Source organism: Nanorana parkeri, unplaced genomic scaffold, assembly GCF_000935625.1.
Source record: "Nanorana parkeri isolate BGI_ZX_2015 unplaced genomic scaffold, ASM93562v1 scaffold220, whole genome shotgun sequence".
Classification (NCBI taxonomy): Eukaryota; Metazoa; Chordata; class Amphibia; order Anura; family Dicroglossidae; genus Nanorana; species Nanorana parkeri.
Window position 1 is genome coordinate 1,003,925 of NW_017306488.1, and position 15,307 is coordinate 1,019,231.

The window sequence follows — 15,307 nt, forward strand, 5'->3', positions numbered from 1 at the left end:
GGACAAATGAGGGTCCTGAGGTTACACAGGTTGAGAACCATACAGCATGTATGTGTTTCCTCTGGTAGTATAGAGGATTATACAACGTGTATGTGTTTCTTCTGGTAGTATAGAAGATTATACAGCGTGTATGTGTTTCCTCTGGTAGTATAGAGGATAATACAGAGTGTATGTGTTTCCTCTGGTAGTATAGAGGATTATACAACGTGTATGTGTTTCTTCTGGTAGTATAGAAGATTATACAGCGTGTATGTGTTTCCTCTGGTAGTATAGAGGATTATACAGCGTGTATGTGTTTCCTCTGGTAGTATAGAGGATAATACAGAGTGTATGTGTTTCCTCTGGTAGTATAGAGGATTATACAGTGTGTATGTGTTTCCTCTGGTAGTATAGAGGATGATACAGTGTGTATGTGTTTCCTCTGGTAGTATAGAGGATTATACAGTGTGTATGTGTTTCCTCTGGTAGTATAGAGGATTATACAGTGTGTATGTGTTTCCTCTGGTAGTATAGAGGATAATAGAGCATGGATATGAGTTCCTGTCATTCTCCTCCTACATGAGAATACATTCCAGCAGTGTCCTGTGCCGCTCCTTCCTGAGGAGATCAGCCGCCCTCCTCACAAGTTCCTCCCTCCATTCACATCTTATGGGGTGTCCTCCTAGCAACATTCTTGTCACAGTAGTGAGTGTGGGGTGTGGTAGAACGTGGGCGGGTGTCATAGTAGGTACTGCCAGGAAAGCCTCAGAACGGGTGTGGATTGTCAGTGATATTACTGAGGACTCGAACAGGAGAGGACATGAAAGAAGCAGGGGTGTCTGATCATGGGGCACCCCTGCAGGCAGTGTGGTACCTGATCACTACCCTTCCTACAGAACAGGTGTGTACACAGAAAGCCTGATCATGTATGTGTGTGTGTCATTTTTACTGCCTAACAGCTACAAGGCTGACTGTAACCTACGTATGTACACTATTGATAGCACAGGACCAGTTCTCAATCATCAGTGATGGGCCTTTTGCATTCATGATTGCAGTAAAAAAAGGAAAGTTCACACTTTTATTTCCAGTTTTGCAGTTAAGTTTGAAAACCCCTGCACTATGTTTGTCATGCAAGGATAGCGTTTTGCGATCAATGTCAGCCATGTAAGTGTTAAATGACATGCTATAATCTGATCGAGTAGAATGCATTGTTCTCACGTCTGTCTGAAAAGCAAATGTGTGATGACAGCCAGGCCGTGACGTCACTGTAGACTGAGGAAACGTCTGAGCAGATTAGGGTGACCCACGTGGTCTCTTTGTTATCCCTGCAGTAGTGAGCAGCAAGCAGAGAGCTAATAAAAGTACTGACAGGCAACATCGAATGAAGGACACCGAGTACACAGTCATAGGAAGCACAAGATCATTTGTGTCTGATATATTATGTGTGCACCACATTGCTAGTAAAAGATGGATCTGTCACATACAAGGTGCCATTTACACAAATTGTCTCAGATCAGTATCTGTCACACTGTTCATAAACTTAGAAGTGTCCCTGTGTTCTTAAAAGAAGCCTCTACATGAGAAACATGGTGGCTATTATTGATGAGCCCTGCCCCAAAAAAATGCTGGTTGCCTGGCTTTCATGCTGATCCAAAGGCTTTCATACTTTTGTGTCACTGATTTGGAACACATATGCAGGTGACTATGAACTGTATGAACTCTGATTATCAGAATATGACTTCTGACTATTAACTCTGACTTTTGTTGCATGTTTGTTAATGATTTAAAGTGTATTTCTACTTTTGTAGCCAAATTGGGATAACATCTACTTTAGATTTGTTACATGTTCTCACTCACATCACATAACTTAAAAAGACTTTGAAAAAAATCTCATATTTGATGAAAACTCTAAAGCTGAACACACTAATAGGTTTATTTCATTCAGCCTGCGAGCCAAATGAAAGAATCTAACAGATTCCTCTACCCATGATAAACAGCATAGATGGGGGAATCCCACCTGCTGGGCTGTTGTGACAGCGGCAGATGTGTAGCTGTCAGAATTCAAGAGCATTGACTAAAGCTGATTGACTGCGGTCAACGTTCGTCCAACAATTTTCCACCTGCCTCCGTTGCTTTTCAGATCAAAGGATATCAGGCAGGAGGCAGCCAATAAAGCCACCCTCTGAACATATTTCAGCCAGTCCATCAAGAAATGTGCTCAGTGTATGGTCAGCTTTAGACATCCATATATGTTACAATTCCCCTGCCGTGCTGTACTGACAGCCTGCACCTGCCACTGTCAGAATATACCAGGTGACACTTTTCAGTTTGGTTCCTTCCACAAATGTAGATTGAGTAATTGACTTTTGTCTAGTTGTCAGGGCCCACCTACTGTTAGAATGATGGCTCTTCCTTTCTATAGTGGTGTGTTTTATAAAATTCTGCAAGTAGATGTGTCCTGGCACTCTTAGCCCCATTCACACTAAGCGATTTATCGTGCAATATCGCGCATTTTTGCCGCGCCATATCTCGAGAAGTGGCCGGCCAATGCTATTCAATGGAGCTGTCTTAGCTCCACGTCGCCCGTCGCTGTCGCTCCAGCAGGACCCTTTTTTCTGCAATTTTTGCGCGATCTTTCTATTTTTTAATGGAGCCCGATGGTGAAGGCCGTGCTACCGCCGCTGGAACGTCGCCCCGAAAGTCGCGCTATCCCGGCCACGCGGATCCGCTGTAAAAGGTATGTCGCTTAGTGTGAATGGGGCCTTAAAGCCTCAATGTATTCTACTATGGTAGCGGCACAAGACAAAGGACACAACTGGAGATTCGTCCATCCAAGCTGTGTAGCATGGATGGAGGAATCTGCTATATTTTTTTCATTCAGCCCACAGGCCGGAGGAAAAATAAAATATAACAGTTATAACAGCTTAACTGTCCCTATTGTTCAGCCAGGTATGCTAAAAATATTCAAGCTGCCTATAGAGTGCTGTGTATAACCCTGCTCCAAACAAACAACTAGAGAGCTAAGAAATATTTGTTTATTTTGTTTGTTACATATTATTATGTTGTGTGAATGGGAGCATATAATAATCATATAGTAGTGGTTCTCAAATGTGGCAGCAAAGGAAAACTTGGAAATACTTTTCCAATACAATTTCCAAACGTGGAGATACATTTTAAAGCACTAAAGCCAGAGCAAAGCATTATCATCCACAAGGCCACCTTGGCAGGAGTCTAGGGCCCAGTGGATATCCATGGGCCCCAGCTACAACATTCATGCCCCTGCAGTACCAGGTGGATAATGCATTTAGTTAAAACTGTGCACCTACATGTCACTTCACAAGGTAAGATACATTTGTAGTAGGCATCTGATGGGACCCGCCATGGCAGTACATATGATGCAAATGGGAGGGCTATTGTAATCATTATCAGTGTCAGTCCATGGTATGTGAGGGGTGGGGTGCAGGGCAAACTGCTACCTTGCCCAAGGTCCCATACTGTCCTAGCAGCCAGGTAAGCAATATTTTCATAAGGAGTTCAGCAATAGCATCCTATCATTTCTCACTACAGGTGTACGAAAATGTAGCCATAGGTATCACCCTCAATGTTGTTACAAGCTTTGGTGGATGTCATTGCCCAGTCCGGAGTAGAGCTCATCCACACACACACTCACGCTCATTCCTGCTCACATTTAGGTACTTTCATCCTCATCCCCACGCTTTACCCTAACAGAGTGCCCATGGGTGCCCACAGGTAACACAGTTTGGTCAGAGGTCCCATGCCCCCAAGCAAACAATTGGGGCACAATCAGGAATGGTGATTGGAGGAGGGAAAATATAAGTGCCACTGGCAGACTTTGTTGGTTGCACTTATCTCTTTAGTGAACAGCATCCATTGGAATAGGTCAGATCAATTTTCCCCCCAAAAGTGGCTAGCAGCATCAAGGAGTATCTATAGACATGAGGTCATCACCTGATAAAATATCCCAATTGTGGGACTATCATGTGTAGATTCATAAGGACATTGACTACTTAGAAATGGCAGTATCTAACACATCAGGGCTGCTTGTTGAGTGTACAAGCCTGTGTTTGGCAACTGGTACCATGATTAGTATATTGTCCTATTTGAGACACAGACATTCTAAACATGTCCTTGTACAACCTGCAGGAAGGATCTGTACCAGCAATGATACATGCCTAACGCTGGCCATACACTATTAGAAATAAAACCTTTGCCAAGCTAGCAGCTGAATTGGCCGAAATTTGAGTATGGCCAGTTTAACTCTTCTAACCTGAGTTCTACTGTACAGAAGATTACAAGAGGCAATACCAAATCAAATTCAGGTACTTACACTAGTTGCATTTATGGCCTATTTTCACCATCGCTCTGCAGTAACATTCATTGTAAATGGCACCCCAACACACCCTCCTGATGCACCCACATCGCAGTGCACCACAACGTCCGGTAATGCATTACCATGTGTTGTGGACTGTGCTAGGCAAACTTGGCTGTGCTAGCCACACTACAGCACTGTGGTGTAAATAGACATTATTGTTTACAAGGTTTTTTTGCCTTGTCTATGCATTGGGATAGTGCTGGGCAATATTGTACAATCAGATTGTAACGTGTGGTGAGCAGATGGAAGCAGAGCCCCACCTATACTACAATTTAAATCTACAGGATCTTTACTTTCAGTAGTATATGGTTTTAAAACTTTACTTAATTATGAAGTCTGTGCAGCTTATTTAAGGCCCCATTCACACTTGCCATACATGTTAACACATGCACAACTTTATGCAGGTGTTGCGCTTGTGGTGCCATGGCACCCAAAACATAGCAAGCAAGACGTGCGCCTTGGCGCATGTTTTAGTGTGCAACAAATGAACAACGTGGTCAAAATCTTGCAAACAGCTGCATAAGCTTCTTTGCTGGGTTTGTTACGCTTAGAGTAGCCCATTAAAATGAATGGGCTGCCCTATGCTGCTAGGCAGCAAGTGGAAATGGGGGCTGAAACAGGGAAAAACTGGCATGGTGACTTGGGCTTGGAAACATAGTAAAAGAAGTTTTGTTTTTTTTACCCTGAGTTCGGGAACAAGTAATTACTTCAATCCTGCATCTCAGGTGGAATAATTACAAAAAAAATCCCCCTGAACATGAGTGGGTGAGATGAATTCGGGATTTCTGTCCAGTGTAAATCACTCACTATATATGCATTTCTATGTGCTGGTTATGTGATTAGGTCAAGGCACTGGAACTGTCCATGTGTAACTGGCTTAATACTTGAACAGGATCTGGCTTCTTATCTTCTAATTATGGTCTTACACAAAGAAACACCCTTCATTTGAAGATTCTAGTAGTACAATTATTGTGTTAATTTAGGCCTGAGCTCATGGGAAAATTGTAGGAGCTCCTATTGGCTGGGATAATTAATTAAAGGAGAACTATGGGGTAAGTGTTTTTCCCCATAGTTCTCCTAAGGGTAATGGGAGGACACAAACTAGCGTCCTCCCGTCACCCAAAGCTCAGTATACCGCCAGCTACCCCCGATACTGAGACGCCGCAGCCGGAACGGATCCCCGACAATTCTGTCTGGATCCACACAGCTGCGTGAGTGACAGCTGGCTCTGACTATCTAGAGGCAGAGCCAGCTGTTCCCGCCCCGTCCGTTCCACCAGTCACTGGAGGATCGGACAGTGCAGGAGGGGGGAATCCCTGCAGGGAGCCATGAGTGACAGTCATGGCTCTCTGCAGGGATAGATCGAGAAGTCAGCGAGCGATGTTCGCTCACTTCCCAATCCACTGAGCCGACCTGTGACAGTTTCATTGTCACACGTCGGCTCAGATTATGAGGCTGAGTGAAAATCACTCGCCTCATAATTCTCCTTTAGGCCCCGTTCACATATAGCGAATTGTCGCGCGATTTCCGCCGCGATATCGCGCATTTTTGCCGCGCGATATCGCGAGAAGTCGCCGGCCAATGTTATTCAATGGAGCTGTCTTAACTCCATGTCGCGCGTCGCTTGTCGCGGTCGCAAGTCGCTTCTACCGGACCCTTTTTTCGGCGGATTTTACCTCTTGTCGCTAGGTGTGAATGGGGTCTTAAAGTAACTTTTCTGACCATATTTTATGTTATACCCATATTAAGAATATAACACGAACCATGGTTGCATCACAACCCTCCCGCCCCCTTACCTGAATTCCCGTAGGCTTGCATTCATTTTTTAATTTGCTGTGGCTGTGCGTGGCTCACGTCAAGAAGTCCAATAGGTATCCCACTGAAATCCTTTCCACACACCTGGAGGACTGGTGTCACCCGCACACCAAAGAAATGTGTCCAAACACATAGGCATATTGTCACAAGGATGGCAATGTTTCGGGGCCACATAGGGGCTCATTATGTGCTGGATGAATGGAGGAGGATGCATGCGGGCGCATGCGCAGTAGAGATCACCGGTGGGGAGAAGAGGAGAGACTCACTGTAAAGCTGGCCATACACTAGTAGATTTTCGATCGGAAATGTTCATTGTTGCCAAGAACCTTCGTTCGATTCTAGCTCACATAGCCCATCATGCACAGACCAATGTCGATTTCGATAATCGTTTGTTAGCAATACCAACTCACTGAATTGTGTCGATCAACAGAACTGATTTTTGTTTGCTGGGGGGTTTGTTTGTACAAAAACACCACTAATCCATCGATTTTTGTTCAATTCTAAAACATTTTCCAGCCTCACCCTTCAAGAAAATTCAAGTGGGATTACAGTAAAAAAAAAATTGTTGGTGTCCCATCAACTGTTCGATTATCGGTCAAAAGACCATTAGTGGAATATTTCAGAACGACGATCGAAGAGTGTATGGCAGGGGTAGGCAACCTTGGCTCTCCAGGCGTGCTGAAACTACAAATCCCATCATGCTTCTGCCTCTGGGAGTCATGCTTGTGGCTTGCAATGCCTTATGGGAGTTTCAGCACAGCTGGAGAGCCAAGGTTACCTACCCCTGGTGAATGGGCACCTTAAAGGAGAATTATGAGCAGCTACCGCTCTGGAACGCACCGCAATTAGTGTGAAAAACATTCAATCTTAGCTGTTTTATTGTTCTTTTTAATATTATTTGAATATACAACCTAGCAGGTATAAGGTGGCCAGGTCTTTCTCTGTTTCTTCTTTTATTGTCATGTCACATTTACATTGAAAGGATTAATAAATGCAGCACAATCTGGTTATTCTGCACATACAGTGCGTGTGACTTTCTACTCAGCCATCTAGGTGACCTTTGTGCAGTGTGACAGTAGCTGATTCTGATATAATGGTCAGACAGTAACAGGTAAGGTCATTGATCCTCAGCTGTTTATATATGTCTTTTTATCTTCTTCTACAGCGCCTTTTCCTCGTAGGGCAACTCTCTGCGTTGATCCTGGCCTTTTTCTTCCGATATTATCTACCTCCTTCACAGTATGGACCAAAAATCAGACATGGCGTGGCCTCCATGCTGGGAATCTACTTGTCAGTCTACTGCTTTGGATGGTGAGATACCCTTTAAGAACACTAAACATTTTTTTTTCTACAAAGAGATACTATAGATTTAAATTTATATTGCTAAAGAGATCTGACTTGATTGCCTTGGGTTGTCTATAGCAAACATTTTACCACCTGTATTGATAAATGTGATAAAGGATTAGGCTGGTCATACGCTTATAGTTGCTTCCTCATTCAGTCCCGCAGGCTGAACAAGAAAAAACTCTCAATTTCCCCATCCACACTAATGGCATGGATGGGAAAATGATCCCCCCCCTTCATCGGGGACAGTAGCTGATTTTCTGCGGTCACTGTTTGGACAATAATTTGTAGACTGGCCCGGATGGAAAAATTGACTTTTGCCAAATGGAAGGGTGCCGACAGGGTCACAGACTGCTTGAATTTTGGCCGAGTTAGCAGGATTTGGATGAAATCTGACCAGTGTATTGCCAGCTTCAGAACCTCTGATATTTTTTTAATTATGCTCTTGTTGCTGGACACAGTGATTACTGAGACAGGAAGTGATTCAAATCTTTCAAAAGTGTTTCAAACAAAAGTTAAATAGTTGTGTACTAAGGGCATGCAGCGTACACCCTAAGGGCCAGTTCACATCAATTGCGGTGTGTTCCAGAGCTGTAGCTCCTGGAACGCACAGCAATCGCACACTAAATTCCCTCCTTTGTTTTGGCGTGGGAGGGGGTGTGGCGGTGCATTGAATTCAATATCACCGCAGTCACGACCCCAGCCCGCAGTGTGAACGGACTTGTGGAAAAACACTGCCTGCTTTCCCGGTCCACTGCGAACCCAAAAAATAGAGCATGCAGCATTTTTTTGCGCTCGCAGTGGACTGGAACACAGGCAATGTTTGGCCACACGTCTAATCGCACTGCGGGCGGGGAGCACCACCACAACCCCTCCCGCCCCAGAACAAAGGGGGAATTTTAGTGTGTGATTGCTGTGCGTTCCAGCAGCTACCGCTCTGGAACGCACTGCAATTAGTGTGAACTAGCACTAAAAAATTTATTAAAGTGCACAAGACAAATGACCTCTCCCTCTCTTCTGTTTTCATTTGTAAATAACTTTGTAATGCTTTGTGCCAAAATCATAATTTTAGTGCTATTATAAATTAAATTAATTATAGGAAAAAAAGGTTTGTATTGTGAAGTGTAGTCACTCTAGAGACTGACAGGCCCATGATGCAAGTTATGTAGATAGTAAAAGGGAGAGATCAAATAGCCAGCATGTTTCAGAGGCTTTGGGTGTTTTTGGATCGGCTACGAGGAGAGACACAAGGTTAGTAAATAGAGCGGCATGCACCCGCACAGACTCCGTGGGACATGAGCGAAGAGGAGGAGTGGAGGGACAGCTAAAAAGTACAGGAAAGAAGAAGATCGGATTAAGAGGCATCATTTAAGGTAAGTCCTTTTAAGATGAAGGGAGACTGGTAAAGTGCCTAAACGTGTTAGTTATTTGCTGTCACCTCATATATTAATAAAACTAGCTGGACTTTCTACCTACTTGTGTCATTCTCTTTTTACCATATACATAGGTTATCATTGTTATCTGTGTGCCATTTAAAAGAATTTCTCCTTACTTCCTGTGCTGTTGTCTAGTGATCACTGGACAGGAAGTGAAGCGAAATCTCCCTAGTAGAGGTGCAGAGAACAATCAAAAGTCCAACAGTGATTTAAATTCTTTCCTATAGTTTCAAAAATGTAAAAATAAAGTTTTGACTAGAAATCCAGTAAAGATTTTGCAGAATGACTTCAAATAACAAGTGTAGCTAGGTGACAGTGCTTCTGGCTTTGGAACAGGTCTTTTGAGATTACAGAAATAATGTAGTTTAGAAATGATGTATTCCTTATTGGGTTGTATGTATGAACTAATACCATTTTATTTCAATTGTATTAGCTGTAAAATTTAAACTTGGGATCTCTTAGGCAAATAAGTACTCCTCAGCATTAGATTTTAACCTTCTTCAATGGCAAATACATAATGGGGGGATTAACTAAAACTGGAGCAGGCAGAATCTGGTGCAGCTGGGCATAATAACCAATCAGCTTCAGTTGGTTCAGTTAAGCTTTGAAAATGAAAGATGGAAACTGATTGGTTGCCATGTACAACTGCTTCAGATTCTGTCTTCTCCAGTCTAAGGCCTTGTTCACACCAAATGCAGACCAGATCCGGTCAGGTTTCTGCACACGCAGTGCAGTGGGTTGTGCCGCGTTTTAGACGCGTTTTAGATGCGTTTTTGATGCGTTTAGGGCCGGTTTTGGTTAAAAAAAAACATATATATATATTTTTTTAAGTTTAACATGGGCTTTAAGGCACTTGCATGCATTTTTTATGCGTTTTTGCGTTTTAGATGCGTTTTTGATGCGTTCCAGACCAGATCCAGAGCAGGTAAAATAGGGCTTGCCGCAGTTTTTTCATCCGGTCTGGATCTGGTCTGGATCCGCACGCTGCGATGTGAACTGGAGGTCAAAATACCATAGGAACACATTGGACGCAGTTTTGATCCGGTCTGCACCTGCTCTGGTCCCGATCTGCTCCGCGCTTGGTGTGAACAAGGCCTTAGTAAATTCCTCCTCAATTTGTCCAACAGATCTGCAGTAGTTTCCAGCTACTGCTATGTTCTGCCTGATGGAAAGCTGGAGCTTGTGACTATGACTTTGCTATGTTTTGTTTGGATTAATTTATAGTAGTACTAGTACACTAGGTTATGCTTTGCTCTTATGTACTTTAAAAAAAAACGGGGATAAAGTGTGGGCAGACAAGACAACGGGCACAGTACCACATTGTGCATACATTAACAGCTTTCCCTTTTTTTAAACACCTCGTCTGACCTAGCCTGAAACACGTGAACAGCTGCTAGATGGTAACCTTTTTCTTTTTTTTCTGTTTATATTCCAGGCTCACCTTATTCCTGATAGGACAAGTTTTCTTGTGCTACCTCATGCTTCTTTTTATCGATCCCAGGAAAGTACATGTGTAAGTATCATGGTGGTTGATTCTTAAACCGCATCTAAACCTAGGAACTATGTAATATATTGCAGCTTATCAGTTCTTTGATTTGGTGGCTGCATTAGGTTTCGGCTTTTTAGGTTTTTAGACTTTTGTACTTTGTATCTTATATATATATCATAGTATCTTATGTACTTTTTATGTACTTTTCCCTGTCCTGTTATAGTGGGAATGAGCCCAGTATTTCTTACCATTATTCAAGGTGACCCAGTATGTTTGGACACCCTTGCTTCATATCAGTCTAGAACACATATGTCAATTACAAGGCCCGCGGGCTAGAAAAGGCACTCCACAAGATTTTATTAGGCCCGCCAGTCCCGAGTTTTGTACTGTGGCATAGAGTTAAGTAGGGATGCGCCTGCTGAGACTCTCCACATCTGCCCCTGCTGAGATCCTCCACATCTGCCCCTGCTGAGACCCTCCGTATCTGCCCCTGCTGCCCCTGCTGAGACCCTCCGTATCTGCCCCTGCTAAGACCCTCCACATCTCCCCTGCTGAGACCTTTCACATCATTATATGACAGTCCTGATGTTCTGTGTGCGAGGGCACTACAAGAGTCAGCAGTCCCTGTCCATTATATGACAATCCTGGTGTTCTGTGTGTGAGGGCACCTGTCCATTTAACTGACTGCTGACACTTGCCCTCACACACAGGACATCAGGACTGTCATATAATGATTAGTGGGCCCGAGCATTGCACCGTGGCAAGCAGCAGGGTTAACCTTTTTTTTTTCTTCTTTATGTCTTCCCCCGGATTTTATTCACAACCCTCGGCATGGCCCTTAGTAAGATTGGATTTGACACTCTCATGCATTATCCCTGTAACTATGAACCCCAGGCAGCTCAATATATGCCACTTATGATTTGCTGCTGACCACATGCAATGTCTGTCTCAGACATGAAGGGCCAAGTATCTAGCAAATCGTCATGTGTCATTTTCAAAATCTCAACAGATAACAGACGCATTGTTCAGAAATCGTTTCTCCAGAAAGCTTAAAAAATGCTTAAAGACAAAAAGCAAGCTGTTATTTGCTTTGTATAAGAATGTCATCCATACCAGCATTTTCTTACGCGCGCGTCACAGCTAACAGCTTTAATCAAATATAGAAATGCTAAGAATATTTGAGGAAGACAGGAATGCATTTCAATGTAATCTGTACATAATCTTTTAAAAGGAAAGTATAGTGTATACCTGGATATATTTTGTGTCATTTGTACATTATTTTAACATGTTTACAAACCTGTTCTTCCATATTTAAGTTTTTGTTAAAAATCCAGAGATTTGTAAATTAGCCACTAGAGCTGTTAGCAGTTTAGGGCAAGTGTTCTCTTCATACAACTGATAAGATAAGATATCACATGGGGCAGCCTTTCTCCCCCTTTTTACCACATCTGAACTTTTAAAATAATTTATGGCTTCTAGGGAACCCCTGCAGAAGTGTATATCTGCAGATCATGGTACATTAGCTTGATCAGTATGTGGTAAAAACAACCCCGATTCCAGAACTGTCCCAACTTTTTCGAGACGTGTTGCCGCTATCAATTTCAAAATTACCCTATTTTGTTTCTTAAAATGGTACATTGTCTCAGTTTCAATATTTGATATGTTTTCTATTGTAAATACAATAAGGGTTACATCTTCTATGAGATTTGCAGATCATTGCATTCTGTTTTTATGTAGATTTCTACACAGCATTCCAACTTTTTTGGAATTGGGGTTATACAATAATAAAGTAACAAGACCTAACATATTTGACATCCAGTGCAGAACACCCTCCACTATATAACAACTTTTCTTTCAATCATTTTCATAAAATGAAATAAATAATAATGTCCAAAAAATAAATGCAGACAGTGAATATTGTAGTGTCTATTTACATAGTCAGTGGAAAAATGCTTACCTATATTAGTGGGTAATGGAGTGCTCCTTTGTATTGGTGGTCAATAGAGAAGTACTCATATTCATTAATTGTCAGTAAAAAAGTGCCCCCTTAAAATTAATATCAGACGAAACGTTTCCCTTTATATTGAATATCAGTTAGATAAAGTCCCCTTTGCATTGGTTGTCAGTAGGAGAGGTTTACCTTTACATTGGTGGTCAGTGGGAGAGGTGCCGCTTACATTAGTGGTCATTGGGAGAGGTGCCCCGTTACATTGGTGGCCAGTGGGAGAGATGCCTCCTTACATTGGGATTCAGTGGGAGAGAAGCCTCTTACATTGATTGTTAGTGGGAGACGTGGTCCCTTACATTGGTGGTCAGTTAGTGGGATATGTGCTCCCTTACATTGGTGGTCAATGGGAGAGGTGCCCCGTTACATTGGTGGCCAGTGGGAGAGATGCCTCCTTACATTGGGGTTCAGTGGGAGAGGTGCCCCTTACATTGGTGGTTAGTGGGAAAAGTGCCTCCTTACATTGGTTGTCAGTGCGAGAGGAGCCTCTTACACTGTGGTTAGTGCGAAAGGTTCCTCCTTACATTGGTTGTCAGTGCGAGAGGAGCCTCTTACACTGTGGTTAGTGGGAAAGGTGTCTCCTTACATTGGTTGTCAGTGGCAGAGGAGCCTTTTACACTGTAGCTAGTGAGAAAGGTGCCTCCTTACATTGTTGTCAGTGGGAGAGGAGCCTCTTACATTGGTGTTTGGTGGGAAAGGTGCTTCCTTACATTGTTTGTCAGTGGATAGAGGAGCCTCTTACATTGGTGGCGATTGGAAAAGGTGCCTCCTTACAATGGCCATCAGTAGGAGATGTACCCCTTACATTGGAAGTTAGTGGAAGAATAAACTCCTACATTGGTGGCCAGAGGCCAGTAAAAAATGTCCCCCTTACATTTGTGGTTGGTAGGAGAAGGACCCCCTTATATTGGTGGTCAGTGAAAGAGGTGCCCCCTAATACATAAGTGGTCAGTGAGAAGGTCCCTCCTTACATTGTTGGCCAGTGGGGGAGGTTCATCCTTACATAGATGGTCAGTGGTAGAGGTGCCCCCTTACATTGGTGGTCAGCAGCAGGAAGCCTCTATTTCAGTTGTACTGTTCAATAAACCCCTTAGCAATATTTGGAGGCACCCCAGGGTTCCAAAGGACCCTGGTTAAGAAATGCTAATATAGAGAATGTATAATTTTCAGTGGGTCAGCTAAATCATAGATTTGTATTGGCAAAAAGCGCAGCAAAGGCAACCATAATGATAATGTAGTGCTGAAAATCAGAGTGCAGATCCTGTGCAGCATTATTAAATATCCAGTCCCACATGCAAACTATATATACAACATTTTACAACAGCGCTCTCAAAGTACCGGCCCATGGGCCAACTCCGGCCCGCGAGCCAGTACTATGTGGCCCTCAGCCAGCTGACAAGTCGGGCACACGGTCATGGACCACGTGCCCAACTTGCGGGAGCAGCAACACGGTCTGCATCTCTGTCGGATGCAGACCGCAGAGCTGCTCCTGTCAGCTACGACCGGTGCTCTGTCAGTTCTGAGCTCCGGCCGAATGATGGATCATTAGTAAGGTCTGCACTAGGCCTTACTAATCACCATTAGCTCACCAGGGAACAATGATGTGCCTCCTCCCTGCACAGATGCAAGCAGGTGAGGGGGCTTGTAAGGAAAGGAGGGAGGGGGGGAGTGTATTATATGTGTTCTGGGGGCTTGGGAGGAAGGGGCAGAGCAGTCAGGCTCAGAGGGAGTGTATTATTATGTGTGCGGGGGGGGTGTATTATTTTGTGTGCGGGGGGGAGATTGGAATGGGGGGAGTGTATTATTATGTGTGCGGGGGGATTGGAATGGGGGGGGAGTCCCATATATTTCAGGTGCGATTAGGGATTCCTGTGTCACAAACTTGCGTTTTCCTGCAGCAGGAATCCCTAATCTGGCGTTTACATGCAGCAACTGTCACCCATTCAAGTTAATGATCAGGTGACAGACGCTGCATGTAGACGCCTGCATACCGCATGTAATTGTATGTGATATGATTACATGCAGTTACAAAAACAATCACTATCCCTGGATAAACAATCGTGTATCCAGGGATAGTGATTGATTCCTAACTGCATGTAATCCTTTCACATATGATTACATGCGGTGTGCAGGCGTTTACATGCAGCAGCTGTCACCCGATCATTAATTTGAATGTTAGACAGTTGCCGCTTGTAACATGTGCATACATTAAAACTTGTACCGTATATAGTAGTGGCCCCCCACGGGAATGAAAAATGTGTCCAGTGGCCCCCGACTAAATTGAGTTTGAGACCCCTGTTTTAAAACATTCAAATATATTGATAAGATTACTTACTTCAAAAGGACCTCTTACTTTCTCTTCATTTTTGCTGTTCCCAGGGCTCTTAGTGCTAGTTTAAAACAAGAAGCAGGGCAACTAGTTTGAGGCTAGTAAAGAGATTTACAGCTAGGTTAAGGTTAGTATTAGGATAAGGCCTCATGCACACTATGTTGAAAAACATTGAGTTCAGGTGAGTTTGGAACTCATTTCTAAACGCACCAGGACTCATGTAATGCTTTTCTATGCATGAATGCACACCTAGACATCCAGTAGTGACTAGGTACATTCAGTCTGGAAGCCTTTACCCAAACTGGAATTTCTGCATTCCAGGATAAATTAGCCTGTTTTACGCAGCTAAACGCATGTAAACACACATAAACATGTGTAACTATGACTAAGCCCAGCAACCACTAAACACAGGAAAAAGTGATGTGGGAAGCATAAAGTTGTTTATATTTAGCAGGTGCTTAAACGCACCTGGCTAGTATGCATGAGGCCTTACAGTTAGCATAAAGGGTTATGTTTA

General features: G+C 43.4%; 1 protein-coding gene across 1 annotated transcript in view; it reads left to right on the forward strand.

Moving 5' to 3' along the window:
- Positions 1 to 718: 718 nt before the first annotated feature.
- The window catches only part of LOC108786629 (membrane-bound O-acyltransferase domain-containing protein 2-like), a 41,552-nt gene continuing 26,963 nt past the window's right edge, over positions 719 to 15,307 (forward strand). Inside the window, exons 1-3 of the mRNA XM_018555959.1 lie at positions 719 to 880; positions 7,353 to 7,498; positions 10,403 to 10,480. Of these exons, the coding sequence (XP_018411461.1) occupies positions 800 to 880; positions 7,353 to 7,498; positions 10,403 to 10,480 (305 nt within the window). The 5' untranslated portion in view covers positions 719 to 799. The remainder of the gene's footprint in view (positions 881 to 7,352; positions 7,499 to 10,402; positions 10,481 to 15,307) is intronic.